At 42.4% G+C, this 16,977-nt stretch overlaps 2 protein-coding genes across 4 annotated transcripts in view; both read right to left on the bottom strand.

Moving 5' to 3' along the window:
- Positions 1–227, bottom strand: part of LOC311017568 (CD9 antigen-like) — a 130,210-nt gene extending 129,983 nt beyond the window's left edge. For both annotated transcript variants that reach the window (XR_014597640.1, XM_084015999.1), the window contains exon 1: positions 63–227. Coding sequence is in view for 1 of the 2 variants with exons in the window: in XM_084015999.1 (XP_083872125.1) it covers positions 63–131 (69 nt within the window). In the remaining variant the exon portion in view is untranslated. The remainder of the gene's footprint in view (positions 1–62) is intronic.
- Positions 228–4,343: 4,116 nt separating this feature from the next.
- ngfa (nerve growth factor a (beta polypeptide)) overlaps positions 4,344–16,977 on the bottom strand; it is a 17,764-nt gene continuing 5,130 nt past the window's right edge. The window contains exons 2-3 of one of the 2 annotated variants that reach the window (XM_084015997.1): positions 6,575–6,682; positions 4,344–5,638 (exon numbers count right to left, since the gene is read on the bottom strand). In XM_084015997.1, coding sequence (XP_083872123.1) covers positions 4,767–5,627 — 861 coding nt within the window. In that variant the 5' untranslated portion in view covers positions 5,628–5,638; positions 6,575–6,682 and the 3' untranslated portion in view covers positions 4,344–4,766. The remainder of the gene's footprint in view (positions 5,639–6,574; positions 6,683–16,977) is intronic. The other variant, XM_084015998.1, reaches the window with a different exon arrangement.

Genomic DNA, 16,977 nt, shown 5'->3' with positions numbered 1-16,977 from the left:
TGTCCGTTTACGCGCAGCTTTGCATCCCGTCACACGCACTAAGGAGCCGAACGGGCACTTACCCAGAATATAAAGTTGAACACGAACAAAAGGTATTTCACGCATCTCATTCCTCCTTCCACCTTCGACATTTCGACTGGATGTGATTTGTCTTTATCTCCGCAAAACCGATCTGACGGCTGTGTTGGCTCGGCGCACTGTGACAATACCCGGTCACAACACTTGTGCGTCCTCTCTCTCTCTCTCTCTCTCTCTCTCTCTCTCTCTCTCTCTCTCTCTCTCTCACACACACACACACACACACACACACACACACACACACACACACACACACACACACACACACACACACACACACACACACACACACACGCCGCAGGCTCTCGTAGACTCTTTCCAGACCGCCCCTTTCAACAATGCAGAGGGGGGGCTGAAGGGGGGACCGAGACGACACGATGAGGACTAGTTTTTGTTCAGAATATGCTATGTTCATGTTTTATTTCATGTTTTATTTGAAAACAAGAATGAAAGCCATTCATGTCAGTGTTTCAAATGTTGTAATTAGATAGTTTGAAGTCTTAAATAGCGATACTTTTATTCTTACATTCATTGTCAGCGCTGATTGCTATTATTAGTTTTATAATAAACCACAATCCCTCCGTTATCTGTACTGTAGTAGCAAGAATAAACGGTATATTGCTTTCATGTTTTGTTTCACAACTACAACCGCCCACTTTCCTAACGCACCTTCAGTCTGGCAACTATAGCCTACAGTATGTAGGCTAAGTAGTTCAAGTGGAAACTTGACGTTTGTGATTTATTGCCTCACAAAGAAACAACAGTTCTAATCCGAGCCCTGTAGCGATGTTCCCATCAGTCTAGTAACCTTGAGGTATTCTTCAGCCAGGAATTCATATACAGTTAGAGCATTTCATAGTTTTACTGCAATATAGTGGATCATTTTTTGCAGGTATATCATGCAAACACACAAATGTACTTATTGGGACAAAAGTGTCTGCTAAATGCCCTAAATGTTAATGGAATATGACATAGAAAAGTCCCATCCTGCATGGGAGGAAAGCAGCCTCATTTATGGCAGAATTACTGTAAAGTCAAACCTCAAAGACAAACAAAAACTTTACTCTAAAGACAGCAACTAAACGTGAGAGAACCTCCATGAAGAAATGAGTCCGTTCTTGTTGTAATCACATTGTTTGTCAACAAGTTTTATTTCCTAAAATTTTAATTATTATTTCCTTTAATTTCCTTTTACAACATAAATCATTTCCCGTAATGTTTCCCAAGCCTTCCATTCAAACCAGATGTGAGAGTAGCATTACAAGCCTCTTGTGGAAAAATAAATAAAGGTGTCAAATATTTCTAAAACAGGAAACTGCCCTTTTGGTGGATTAATAGATACATTAATTGATTTATCAATAAGATAGTTGACAAACTCTCATAGGATGAACTGAGAATATTGTTTGAATAATTGACCTGGAAAAGTTTTTTTTTTTATCACAACCAAAGTTCTATTTTCTTTGAGGAAAATCAGACATAACACTAAAAATCACATGACCCACCAATTTGTATTCATACACAAAATTCGAAGGACAATTGACTTCTTATTCCTCAATGCATTTTTCAACATTGTGTGAAGCATCAGCTATCAAACAGAGTAGCCCGTCTGCTGGATTTCTTCCCTCAGTGTCATCAGAGACTGGGAGCATGTAACTCAGCAGCAACACCATGTTCAACATAAATATTATCCCCACAACCATGGAGAGCCGGGGGGACGTCCAACGAGCAGTTCATTTTATCACTGGGAAATTAGGCACTGCTTCGAAAATGTCCTTATAGAGGGAAAAAATGCTCTGCCAAGCTGAATGTGAGAGGGAAGGAGTCAGACAGGAAGGACACGATGGCGAGAGAGGGAGAGAAGGGACAGAAAAAATGCACAGATGATATATTAATGTGAATAAACTCTCCAGTCACTAACACATACAACACTTAGACATGAACCATGTAAAAACTCTCAGAACAGCAAAGTCTTTGCTGTAACACTCGAGGGGAAATGTGGAGGACAGAGAAAAAACAAATGAGGTTTATTTTGGACGTTCACCAGAGCAATGCCTAAAGAGGAGAGGCAGATAAGACTGGGACAGGAGCATGGCGTCCCTGCTTGTTGGCTGCTGGTGGCTCGTTGCTAAGCGGCTCCAAACATGGGAACAAGAAGCGTGCGTGCAGGTCATTAACCCCGAGACAACAAATGGCTGACCAGATTGTTTTACAGCTCGACATGATGCTTAACAGGTCCACTGTGTGGTTAGCTCTGTTCTTTCACCACCACCCTATTTTATTCACTCAGCCAAATTTAAACCGTTGTAAGAATTTGAATTAAGTCTTTCCTCTTCTCTGGCGGCAGCAGTAATAACTGTCTGTTACACCCATGCTCAGGTCACGGCCCGGATCGTTTGCCCAGCTGTGAGCTCATTATTGATGACAGACTGTGATATCTGTCGGCTGTGACGTAATCAAAGCTTAGTGGAATCGTTTGGCTGTATTAGTTGTTAAAATATGTTCGTTAATCTGTGATAATAATGCTTTGATTAATTAATACAATAAAGTGTCTGGGAGTCTTTAGCAGCACAGACTTCTATTTGTGGCACCATACCGCCATCTACTGGTGACACTGCAAACTGACTGTGAGGTCACTTGTTTTCAGGGGAAAGGTTTACCTGAGCAGCTGTCTTCTTCATTCATGCACCGGGACATGAGAAGTACAAATGCAGGGTTTTACAAATACTGGTGACTTGTTTAAGAGTATTTAGTCACTGCATGCATCCACGCCCGTGTTTAGCTACCTGGAAATATTTGAAGTATAAGAGATGGGATACATATTACATGCAGGTTTTTTCTTGTATAACTTCAAGGTTAGTGCAGCAAAACTGTGAGGAAACAGTAAACTGTTAACAAACCGCCCGTTTGCAGCTTCTGCCAACATGAGAGGTTAACTGAGGTCACCTTCTGGAAAAAAAACCTTTGAGCAGAGAGTTTTGCTGCAGCGAGGTTTCCTGGCAACACGCATCGTATGATGTGTGAAGGTGAGAGCACAGCCGGGCCAACAGGGGGGCGATGATGTGAAGAGAGATGCTTGCATAGTTTTGCAAAACCTGTCGCAGACCAGATCCAAGACTTACATTTGTGATGAGACTCTCCTTATTACTTGTGTGTGTCAGTTTATCTGTGGTTATTTCATCGACTGCAATCAACCCCAATGTTACACAGAGATGAGTTTATTATTACCACTTTTGTCTTCCTCTTGTAGAGGAGCCTTGTGTCATATTCGTGCATGTCCCTAAATAAACCTTTGACTATGAAATGACTGTACATGCATTCAGTAAAGTTAATTCATCATTGTTGACAAACCAGCATATCCTATCCTATCCGAAATTCTATTCATTTCACTTGGTTGCTCTGCACTGCCCTTGTTTTCACACTATATTTATGTACATCTTAGTCACAAATTATAGGAATAATGTGATTAATGCTTGGAGGAACATACCAAATGCAGATGCTTCGTGAAAAGGGGTTTACTGAATGGTTTGATCAGCAGATCTGACAAACTTGTAAAAGTCTGTCCATGTGACACCATGTTTTGTCCATGTTGTGTTGTGAACAGATCAATAGAAGTATGCTCCTGTCAGACTGTTTAAGGGTCTCTAACTACTCAGATTACTATTTCACAAGAAAAAACAGTTACAGTTATTTCCTGCCCTTCTAATCGGCTTGTGACCCCTGAGATTCCTCTTGTGAGACCCTGGTCCATATGGGTTCAGAGGACAAATTGCAGTGCAGTTCTTTAAAATGCTGCATTATTGTTTTCTGCCACTTGGGGGAGGTAAACACACATATAAGAGCTTGTTTACACATTGAGCAGACACACGCCAGCTTCAGCATTAATGGGATGGAAGTCAAACACTCACAGTGGACATGTTTGGCTCTTTAGCGGCTAAACGCTCACCTTGTCTATCTGCTGTCTGGTGCAGGGCAGGGGATGTACAACGGCTTCATCAGAGCTGTTTACTGAAAACATTTGGAAGCAAGGTTGCTGAAAGCGATGAGATGAAAGAAAAACGGCGTTGTCAGCCTTAACACCAAAACAATGAGTTGAAAGTTAATAAAACTTCACAGTTGAGTGATGATTCTCTGTCGATCTCGGTTTGTCATACCAACCAATCATATTCACAGTCATTTCATTCATTAGTGTTATGAGAATATTGATCAAATCCAATGTAAAGTCTAAATGTGGACATCAGCATCTTAACTTGACACACAAGAAACAAGCAAGTACTCAGGTGTTTAATAAATAACAGCATGAACAACACAACAACAATAACAACAACATTAAAAGCTTGAATTCATTGTGTATATATACACATACTGTATATATTTTCATATTGAATGTATAAACTATAAATATGACATGCAGTCATCATAACTTAAAACAACCAGGACTTCTCAGACTGAGGTAGGGTCAGGGGCCAAGGCGTTGGATAGATGAAGCTGTTTGTGTGTGTGTGTGTGTGTGTGTGTGTGTGTGTGTGTAAGTGTGTGTGTGTGTGTGTGTGTGTGTGTGTGTGTGTGTGTGTGTGTGTGTTGGGGTAGAGGATTACAGTATTGGCAATAAAGCTGCAGTGGCTGTTTAGTACAAATGTGTGTGCTTGGTTCATAGTTCAGTGGTCAGGGGTCGCCCCCCCCCCCCCCCGTCAGCGCCCCAGTCGTCCCGCCCAAGACTTCCGGCTGAGAACACACACACATGCAGCGTTGATGCGGATGAAACGCCAGGCTGTCCGTTCCTGGTGGATGGTCAGGGCGCTTACAAATATGTGTGTGTTGGTGCAGTAGGAGTTCCAGTGACGACTGTCGATGCCGAGGCACCCTGAGGTGCCTGATCTGGAGCCCTGCTTGCCACCCCGTCCCCCTGGCTTCCCCCCGTTTGCAGACCCGGAGCCTCTGTGCGTGGGGGATCGGCAGGTAGTCTCGTAGAAGAACTGTTTCTTCACCACGTTGTTGATTGTCACGTTGGGCAGCACCGTCACCTCTTCCCCCTTTATGTCTGTGGCCGTAGTCATGTTGCCCACCCAGGTATTCACGCTGTCACAGACCGAGTATTCTCCTCGGTGCATGTTGTGCGATGCTGCTCTGCGCCTCACCCTCACCCCTCTCATCCCTTCGATGTCATAGCCCTCGCCTTCCAGGGCATCATGTGACGGGGCCACTTCGCTGAAGACGACGCGGGGTGAGGAGCGGTAACGTCTCTTGGAGAAGAGCTTGGGGTCCACTACTGGGATCGAGGGGTCGGGGGGGGAATCTGACGTAGGGTGCCCAACGACAGGGTTCCTATCCTGGGTGAGTGAAGCTGACCGATGGGGCCTCTTGGTCCTGTGGTGGGTGGTCCTGTGACGCTCCTGTGAAGAATGGTGTTCGGAAAGGTGGTCCCGAGCTGCTGTCTGCTGCTGTCCTGCTCTGTGATTGGCTGCCCCGGCGCACTGGGCCAATCCACGTCCCATGTTCTGTACAGCCTGGACGCCGATCAGGAGGAGCAGGACCAGCGGTGACGACCTCATGGGCACACGTCCTGAGCACAGGATCAAAACAAGTTATATGAAGGAAATAAATCACTTGTCTCCACATCTTACTCTTTGTCCGTTTGTCATTATTTATTTATTAATTATGTCTTTATTGAAAAAGTTGATGGCTGCAAAAGTTTAATTACAACAAAAAAGAATCAACTAAAAGTAATATGCTGCTGAGCTGCTTGTGTTTAATTCAGAAACTGCGTGTGTTGGCTAATTAGCCTGCAGCCCATACATCGGGTTTGTTGTTGGCTGTTTCTTGGTTGAGCCTGATTGGCTGTGCTGTTGAAGAGTCCATGTGTGATGAATGATTGCATGAATGTGTGGCTCCTGCATGCTTGCAGGTGATGTTCAGTTTGCTGCTCAAACGTTGTTTATTACTGCTGTCGTCTATTTCCTCAAGCATGCTTTTTTAGCTGATCACTAAACACTTTCCATGAAGGTCATGTACATAATGCATCATAAGCACATTTATAACACATTATAATGCATTTATAAGGCTTTATAAAAGTTGTTATAAATGTTAATAATCATGCATGACACCTTATAACAAGGTTTATTATAAGTGGTGGACATTATGTATTATAAGCTCAGCATTCATAAAGCTTTATACCTCCATGCCCAAGTGAGCCCAGTGTTTGAAAGAAGAATCTGACTCACAACTGCATACATTATGTCCAGCACTTATAATTCTTTATAAACCTTGTTATAAGGTGTCATGCATGAACGACTTTTATAAATGAAAGCCTTAAAATGCATTATAATGTCTTCAAAATGTGCTTATGTTGCATTATATACATGGCCTTCCTAGAAAGTGTGACTGTAAACTTAATTAACTTGGAGTAGCTCTCCCAGTCTTGGCAGTAATTCAGTTGAAAAACACATTGGTCAGTCCCTTTTCATCCTCACCGTGTCTGTGTGCTGCTGTGTTAATGTACCTGTGGAATGTGTCCAGTTGAAGACGGAGCCCCTGTGGACTCTAGAGCCAGACTCCAGTGCAGGCCGGGCCCCTCATGCCTGCCATCTGGACCCCCTGAACTATAGCTCTGTAACACATACACACATAAAGATTAATTACTTGTCCTAAACACATGGGTACACACTTCAACCCTTCAAATCTGCAGCAGTATATATATATATATATATATATATATATATATATATATATATATATATATATATATATATATATTCTTTCGTAGAGATAGGACATGTACATACAAAGCTTTCTTCTTTCAGACTGACGACCAAGTAAAACTCTCATCTCTCCCCTGACAACCACTGCTATCACAGACATACACAATTTACCATTATCCAACCTTATCTCACGCAAAGTACACAAACACTCACCTTGTTTAACTTTCAGAGCTCAGACCTGACATACATTGGAATCCCACACCTCCATTAGATGTTATCTGCATGTATATTGGGTGAGATGTATATCTCTCCATGGATATGGATGTGGGTTAACAGTGTCTTTCTTAGAAACACATGCGCACAAAGGCATGCATGTAAGGTTGTTTGTATGAATAGCTTGCAAGCTTGATGTGTATGAATACACACAGCCCCTGACCCAAAAACACTGGTCACTGAGGTGTGTCCAAACTCAGTATTTATGACTTATGTTGTATCTTCTGTGAAACCCACCTTGCAGGTTCATAGGTTGTTAGAATATAACTAAATGTATTAGTGTTTGTTTATGTTTAGCTTCTTTTTTTAAGTATAGAAAGTGACTCGTGGTTATGTTTGAAACAATTCAACATCATATAGTTGTTATTTAATGTTCTGTGGCACACGGGTCTTCTCGAGAAGTGGCTTGCATTGAAATCCTCACGCTGTAGTATACTGTAACAACCACAAGAGGTCAGTGTTACCAAAGTGGACCACAACTCACAGGCAACAGCCAAGCAGCTCAGAAACATCGAAAGGCCACTGGCTGTTCCCTCGAGGAAAAACAACTTGGATGAGAGAAATGTAGCATCTTCAGGCATTTTCCTACAACCTAAGGGAGCTAAAGTTCTTGGAATTACATTTTCTACACTTGTTTTTCTGGCAGTGAGTAACTAATGCATACTTGTACTTGAGCATTTCTATACAAACTAGTTTATACCTTTCCATTACTCAACTTTTGACTCCACCACATTTATATCATAGTTACTGGTTAATATATAGACAGGATCCAGCCTTTCACATATATTCTATTATGATATATTTCTATGTGATATTTGTGCACTGGTATTTAACTGACTATTAAGGTTTTATGGTGAACTTTTAAATATGATGTGTAACTGACCCCAAATCATATATAGTAGCCTCAAGTAGGAATAACATTAAAAGATGCATACATGTTAATTCATCTGTCACAAGATTCAATTCATATAATGATCCTGGACTCCAAAAGTGCCAATTTTATATAATGAGTATTTTACCTTTTGCAGATAAACCTTGTACACTTTTACTCAAGTCAAATATTAAAATGCAGGACTATAACTTGTAATGAAATACGTTAAGATTGTGGTATTTCTTTTACTTGAATGTCAGGGTTTTCAGGCACTCCTGGGTGATGGAGAGAGCTATCGTTTGAGACTTTCGAGGAACCAACCTCTTGGTGATACTGTATCTTTTGGCTTCAATAAACATAATCATGTACACGCACACACCTACACGCACATATGGAGCTGGTCTAAACAGCCAGTGAGTTGATTGATCCCGGCTGACGGGCAGCTCACTATTTACATGGCCCAGGGTGAGCCTGGAGGATCCTAATGTTAAAAATATGTGGCTTGTGTTTAATGCCAGCGGAGCCAGCGTAAACACTGCAGCGTTGGAGCACAGGGGTCAGAGCGGTTTAGAAAGCACCTCTGACTTATGGGATTACTTCAACACTGAATCAGAATCTGTCTGGCTATCCTTCAGACCCCCCCCCCCCCCCCCCCCACACACACACACACAAACACAGTTAGCAAAGTAACAAACATGCGCCGCCATACAAGCTTGTTGCTGTTCTAAGTGAATATGGTTTCGATGAGCTGTTGTTTGTGTTTGGAAATGAGTTCTAGTATCAGTGGAGTGTTATACAGCTCAAGCACATTTGCAGAGTGTTGAATGCACCTGGAACAGGAAATTGGTTGATGAAATGATGCAATGGATTTCAAGTGTGAGCGTACATCCTAAAAATCTCTCACATACACTTGGGTGGTGCCCTGAAGATGGCCAGTAAGAGACAGTCCTGCTGAGCCAAATGATGATAAAGATATTCCAAAAAAGTAAACAAATGCCACAAAAATGACAGACACAATATGGTTCATATTTCCAGACACTCAACATACTGTGCTAACACCCTGGTATAAACAAAGCCGTTGTTGGATATCCTCTTCATGATTCAGATTGCACCACGGAGGATGTTTATGAGAACAGACTTTTGTGGCTGACTGGAGCGTCCCCCTGCTCTCAGGAGGTTCCCTTTCTCCGAAGAGGCTGATCCCCCAGCGTTGCCAACTTGTAAATCAAGAGCATCATCTGAGTCATGCATCACTTTGCAATGCAACGATGGCATGGGGGTTCGAGGCACCACTTGGCACTACCTGGTTAAACAAGATCGCCAAGGTTGATGGAAGGAGGTGGAATGGAGAGATAAGTCACGCAGCTACGAGGTTGTGACCTGGGAAAACCAATCATCAGGTGCATGGCCGGAAGCACATACACACACACACACACACACACACACACACACACACACACACAGAACAATGAGAGTAAATTGTGACAAATTTAATAAAAGTATTTTTTGCCAGCAGGTCCCTCTGTATGTATTTACTTTTAGATAGTGAGTTTGTGTGTAGTGTATAGCTTGGGTTGTGTTTGAGGTATCATTATGCAGTAAATAAGCTCCATTAGAAGAAAACCTTCTGGACCTCACTCATTTCTAAACCCTGGCTACGGCCCTGGTTAGGTGGCATGAGAGGAAAACACTTGAGACGGAGACTAACGACTTAACCCAAAGCCAGTACTAGTAGCTGCCAAATGGCCGCATGTGGTTACAGTGAAGCGTGTTGAGTGTGATACAGTGACAACACGGCAGGTGGGCCAAAACACGAGCAGTTTAGGAGAGCGTTGCCTGCCATCACGCTTTGGTTAGTTTACACTCACCATCGGTTTCTTCCTATCTGTGTGACACATAAGTCATTAGATACGAGTACTTGTTAAAAGATGTGCAGGAGCGGCACATCAACAGTTCTCTCAAACAAACACACCTCACGCCCTCACGCCCTCGGAGCGTTGACAAAAGCATCAGTTTATGAGGGGGTGAGAAAGAGAGACTGACAGCTGCAGAGAGAGAGAGAGGGAAAGGAAAACAGAGAAGGGTAAACAGTGGCTCTCTGTCTCTCATCAACTCAGTGTAGTGCAGTTCCTCCGCCTGTCATCCACTGGAAATTATTATCTAGAGGTACGACTGCCAGGTCATCTTGCTCTTTTCACTCATACATGCATCCAAATGTTTGATATTCATTTCCTGCAAACAATGGTATCTAATGCTCATGAATCAATGGTTGAAACATTGCAGCAACTTATCAGTATCAGTCTGAGGACCTGGTAAGTCTTACATGAGGAGAAGGTTTTATTTTGAAATGAAACACCTGAGTTCAAATTCAAAGTATTCATATGTGCATCCTTTTCACTTCACAGAACCATGCTCACAATTGGAATGCCTCATCTCTCACCTCCCGCCGTTTCATTCACCATTTGAATCCCCGGAAAAAACAAAGACAAGCTGTCTCATGAAACTAATACAACAGCCAAGATACTGTCAGGAAGCAACGCAAAATGATGTCATGCAGCGTCTGCTAAAAGTACAATGAAGTTACACTCGGCAAACGTTTCCTGAGAGGCTGCATATGTCTATGTGGGATGTACAGCACTGGTCGAACAGCTATTCTAAAAAACCCCAGACAATCTGTTAAAAAAAGATAATAATACAGTGCTTATAATTGTGCTCATTTTGGGGTTACACAGCACCATGGTCAGTTTACATTGACATCAAGTAAGTACATTTGTACTTACTTGAGTGTTAAGTCCAACAACACTCACATCAGTGACTTTCTAATTTGGCATAGTTCAGCTGAGTGTGGCTTTGAGTGATGCTAACGACAAATTATTCTATATCACATGAATATATTGCTGCTATGGTTACAGGTAAAAGGGCCCATTAGTGGTACTGTTCAGAATCTGCCCGTAGTTTTAATTCCAGGCAGGCGGGGGGGAGCTATCAGAATAGTGATGGTTGTAATGTGAGTAGCAGATATGAAGAATAACCTCTGCTCCGTCCTTTCCCCTGACTTTCATGGTTAAAAGATGTTTGCTGTGAGAACCGAGGCACCTGTTGTACATCAGGGATACTTCAAACGGTAAACTCTGCTGCTCTAGCCTCAGGACATAGGAAGAGAGTGACAGGCACACACAAGCTGTTAAAGCACTTGACTCCTCAGTGCGATGACAAATGATGCGAGAAATGCAGAATAATGGAACGTTTACTGTTAAAACTGTTGCCAACTACTGCATCATGGGAAAAAAGAAGGCATGTGCAGTTTTTAATTAGCTTGATGGTTTTATTGGGTGAAGCAATGAAATATGCCTGGTGTGCATACATTTCCAATGTGTGTGTTTAGGCTGTATATATATATATATATATATATATATATATATATATATATATATATATATATATATATATATATATACTGCACATATATACATTGTGGACATCTTGAGAATATCTGGTAAGCAGAGAGCCAAGGTGAGGAAAGTAAAAGGAACAGATTTTGGCAATGAGCCTGTGTCTTCATCCTGCCGTTTCTCTGGTTCTTTTGCTTTCTTTCAGACTCATTTGTCCACGGTCTCCCTTTCTGCTCTGGGAAACTGACCTACTGTCCATGTTTTCTCTCAACGTTAAAAGCCAGAAGTAACTTTCTGCCATTGCCGTGTCTAGCAGTAGACCTAACGGATTTCAACACGTTGCTAGAGTGCGTGTGTGTGCAGGTGCAGAGCTGCTCTCTCTATCATTTCCTTGTGTTTTGGGAAATTACACAACCGCTCTCTGATCACATCCATAGACCCTCTCACTTGAGGTCCTATCTCCCCTCCCTCCCAGCTCTCCCACTGCCTCGAACCAAGAGCATGTGTTGTTTTATTAAAGACATACCAAAAACCGAGACAGCGGGATTTCAATTAGCATGGAAGGAATTTGTCTTGGAACTGGGATAAGTCAAACACTGGGACTTATATAGCTCTATATATCTCTTTTCCACCAATGCACACTGTCTGGAGGGGGAAAGACCTGTCAACATGTATATGAATTTGATGTCATACACACCTATTGTCTTTCAGTTTTTATGTATCAAGGCTCAAAGGCACATCAACATTGAGGAGGCTCCTATTCCCGTCCATGTTACTCAAATACAGTTCCAGGAACTGTCGGGCTTGAGCTCAGTGTGTCTCTCCATGCTTTATCTGCTTTTCATGAGACTTTGCACATCCTCAGACATGCATTAGTGTTTCGTGTGGAAAACTTTTTCAGTCAGCACTTGGCACAATATTTGTTCCAGAGTTTTTGCTTTTTTATTTGCAAGCGCAACCCTGAGACTAAGCAGAGACTTAACTACAATGTAACCTCAGCCCTTTCACTGTTGTCAGACATTGTTACAGTAAGTCGAACAGTGATTCATCATAATAGAAAGATTGAATCCTTGTGGTGTTTGAGAGGAATCCAAAATAAACAACATTTTAGCTGAAAGCAAAATCGTTTTCTTCCCGAAAAAAGTAATTGCATTTGGAAGGAGGGGATTAGAAGCAAAAATAACTTTAAACTGAAACAATGCAGCTTTTTGTACACAGGATCTGATTCTAGCTCCTAGAAAAACAATGGAATATGAATGTTAGTGCAGGTTTTTCAATAAACACGTCAACACTATGTTATGCTTGCATAGAAACTTATGAAAATGAATTTAGTAATGTAGATATGTCAGATAATGAGCTAATTTATTTATGAACGCAAATGCAGTTTGCTTGAAGTAAATGGATTCATATCACAAGGCATATTTACAATGCAATGGAAAATGAAGGTGTTGTTGGTCGGCACACCCCGCTAATAAATCTTTCTCTCTGCTGGTCTTAACATGAGATCAGTTTTTGTCTGTAAATTCAGAAACGCAAGTAATATTTTCCTTTCATCTTTTATTCGTAGTAGCGGTCAACTGTGATTGGCTGCGCAAGGTCATCATATCTCAGGTCAAAATTCAACAAAGTTGAACTTTGGAGGAGGCATTCTCCTGTGACAATGTTAAAGTTGAACTTTGTTTCTGACACAACTGTCACTCTTCTTTTACTTTCAAAACGTCCTCACAACCAATGCCTTTCAGTGCTGTTCAATGTCCTTTCTATGACGAGCTCTGGGCTGCTGTCTTGGACCCCAGCAGAACACCAGGCATGAGGTTCTTTTGGCAATAAGACAAAACCACAGCAAGATCACTGTGGCTGTGGTCTTCTCTCCCTCTTTTGTCCCCTCCCTACAACCGGACCCATCCCCTGTTAACCCACCCTCTTCCCGTGCTGGACCAGCAGATGTGGGAGGCTGGTCCTCCAGGCCCCTAAAAGCAGGATGAACACAATGATTTACATGTTTTCCAGACCCCTAGTTTTTATGACCTTGACATTCAACAATCTTCTCATAACAAGTGGTTAGTCTTTTGGCTTGGCTGTGTTCATAACTCCCCTTTCCTGGTGAGAATCTAACATCCCACAGGGAAGCGAGGAGGACCAGAGGCTGGAATGCCTGTCTGGCCACGGCGAGCGATGAAGACAGAGGGGATGGAGAGGAAGGAATCATAGACATCAAGGGATGGGGAGAGGCAATAAGTAATGGAGGGTGGGGTACAGATGGGCAATGAGATGTCTTGGGATTTTGGCAAATAAAGAGCATGTTATACAAAGAAGCAGAGCATGGAAGTATAAGGTTGAAGGGGAGCAGAAATGGAGATGAAGAGGAGTTCAAGGACAGGGAGTTTCATTGATGTGTCCTCCCAATAGCGTTAACAGAAAATAAAAACCTCTATTCTGCTACAGCAGACAGAAAACCAAATGTCTCAGAAGTGTTGTAGCTCATGTTGCTTATTTTCTCTCGAGCATCTTGAAACTTCAAAAGCATCCACGTTGTCCCAGCAGAGGTTCACTCATGTTCGTACTCATCCTCCCAGAGAATACAACTATATCAGCATGGATGTGACTGAACTCACTCACACTGATGAGGTGAAATCAATCTCAGTTGTTTCTGAGGAAGATCGCTGACTCATGTTCAAATGAGTCATCTTGAGTTTGATTCGACTCATGTCACAATCATATATATATATGTGTGTGTGTGTGTGTGTGTGTGTGTGTGTGTGTGTTCTGAATGCATCTTTCACAGCTCATACCCATGACGAAATCCAGCGTAAAGATATGCATGTGTGACTGACTGCATGCTGTCAAAACAGCAAAACAAAATGATTGTGAATGAGTCATGAGGTAAATTTGCTTCAGAACATAAAGTGAAATGTGGGCGTAAACTGTCACTCAGACAGTTTTCCCATTATGCCCAACTCGTGCATGGCTGACGCCATGAGCATGGGTGTGGGCCCAACGACTCAACTTGGGTATATGTCTAAATATTCTTTAAATTAACTTCACAAACAGCTTATGTTGTCTACGTTTCAAAGGCAGCTGGGAGAAGAGCTAATCAGTTACAAAGGTATGTGAAAATATATAATACAAGTGCATACCGTAGAGGCCTAGTGAAAATGCTCGGCTGCGGGATAATGGTGAGCGTTTCCTTTTGAATCGGTGTAACCTGTGGATTTGTTATCTCAGGACACTTTACACATGGAGCAGGACTAGAACACCCTCATGAAAAGTCCCAACATCGTCCAGGACCAAGCGTTACATCGTGACTTTTAGGCAGGAATCTGGAGCGGAGCATAGCATGAATCCTATTTTACCTCTCCTGCCACCAGCAGTTTGTAATGATCTCGACATTCCCATTCGCCTCGGCTGTAATTTGTGTTTCGTTCCATCTGCATGGTAAAATGCTGACACGGTAAACATATCTGCTTAACATTAGCATGTTAGCATTATCACAGTGAGCATGCTAGCATTACTGAAACCACCTTGACTCTTAAGCTGTGTGCTCTAGTTTGTCAAATATAACAGCAATATACTTCTGTAGATGTCCTTGTCAGGACTGCACCGAATACTCCGAAGGTTGAAAAAATGTGATCTTGTCGTCACTCCCAGCATTTGTTTCATTACAGTCTCACCCCTCTCACTAAAGACTTGACCCATTGGCCTCTTTTCTATTCTGTGTGGTCTGCACATCGTTCTGTCATCTCGCTCTCTGCTTCCGTGTCTCTCTCTCTCTGCCTCCCTATCTCCCTCAGTCCATATCTCCCTCCCCCTCTCCTTCCCCCCTCGAGCTGATGTCCACCACCTGTCTGCGTGGGACCTCCCAGGCCCATCCTCTGTCTGTTAGCAGCATACCATGTTCAGCGTGTGAGCAGAGTTATGGTGAAAGAGAGAGAGCGAGTAGTGACTTTCCAGCGGGATTGTTTGTGTGTGTGACCTGCGGCGGGGTTTTAGATGAATTAATATTTACTGTGGCGCTTGATGCACAAGCTTAACAGAGAGTACAGCACCGAGAAATGGCTTCCTACAGCGTCATCCCCCCCAAAACTCTTCACGACACACCATTAATCCTTGAGTTTTAAGTAAAACAAAACCTGTTGACGGATAAAGCAGACTGTTTGAACACCGAGGTGGAGAAAACTGCTTGTAAAGTCCGTCATGCCTCTGTAGTTTTTGTGTCCTGTCTTGCTAAAACAACCGAAAGAAGAATGACGCCTTATTAATTTCTACTCATTGTGCAGGAGACCAATCTGTTATGACTAGCCAGTGGCTCACGCTCCTGCATACTGTGCATTCCCAAATTGGCATCATCCGAATAAATGTATAAGTGGCTTCCCTTGTATCCTTGGGGCTAAGGCGTGTTTGTTTGATGAGTATCCAACACAAACACACACATACATATAAACGTACAGACACATGCGCACTGCACATGTACAAACTCATTCCTCCAATGTGATGTATCTAACTATATCTTCTGTCGTTTCTCCGTTGGGTAAATAAGATCTCCCTGGGTGTTTGTAAGAATTACTCTATGGCGAAGAAGAATAAATGCTAAAAAATAATTTGATAGTAAATAATAATTGTGTTTTATTTGAGGCTTTGGCGTGAATTCAAATTTCTGAAAGAATCAAGTATTCTTTTATTCTTTTTCTGTTGATGGCAACGAGTGAGATTTTCATGTTCGGACAGGTTATATTCAACCTACCAATCGAGATAAAAGGGGAAGGAAAGTGAGAGTGTCATCACTTCAATCCAAATTTACACACAGACACACACACACCCACACACACACACACACACACACACACAAAAAGTGGTTTTCAGTGAAACAATTCAAAACACCAGACGTGCACTAAGTCAACAGATTAAGACCACAACGCTGTTATTCTAGCTGGAGGAACAGCCTTGGTAAATTGATGATTTATTGGCTACTGTGTGTTTGGACTGCATGCACATGAGAGAAAAGCAAGCCATAACTGAAAATCATAGAGGTATTGAGCAGGCATGTCTGCACATTTAGCTGTCATTTTTTAGAAGCACACACACACACACACACACACACACACACACACACACACACACACACACACACACACACACACACACACACACACACACACGTGCACACTTTCACGTACATAGAAACAGGCGGACGTGGACAAACATAACCCTATTGATGGAGCACCTGTGGTAATCAGATATTCAACACAAAGACTGACTTGCATTAAGAGTCCTGGATTCACTTTTCAATGTATAGAACAGTCCAAACACGGGAGTGTATCAGCTTGATTTTGTATAGTGTTGAAAAGCTCCATATGGGGGAAAAGGTGCTGGGACAAAAGAATCTGCTGACGTCTCACAACGATTCTGTCAAATCCAGTAAGTTAGAAATGTCAAACAACATCAGTGGGGATTTCTGTTTGAATAAATGTTATCCCAAACAATGTGAGAAATTGTTTGCAAAGGAATGTCAACGGGAATTACTGCAGCTCTGGAGGTGGACGTCGCCTTTCTCTATTTTCCACTTCTCTCCTGTGCCACACGGTTCAGCATCCTGACCTGTGGTGACCTCCGGACCCCCGTTTCCTCCACAAACACAAACGTAACCGCAGAGCCCCAACTCTGACCTCTT

The sequence above is a fragment of the Eutrigla gurnardus genome (assembly GCF_963514095.1).
Source record: "Eutrigla gurnardus genome assembly, chromosome: 8".
Taxonomy (NCBI): domain Eukaryota; kingdom Metazoa; phylum Chordata; class Actinopteri; order Perciformes; family Triglidae; genus Eutrigla; species Eutrigla gurnardus.
This window is presented reverse-complemented; position numbering and strand designations above follow the sequence as displayed.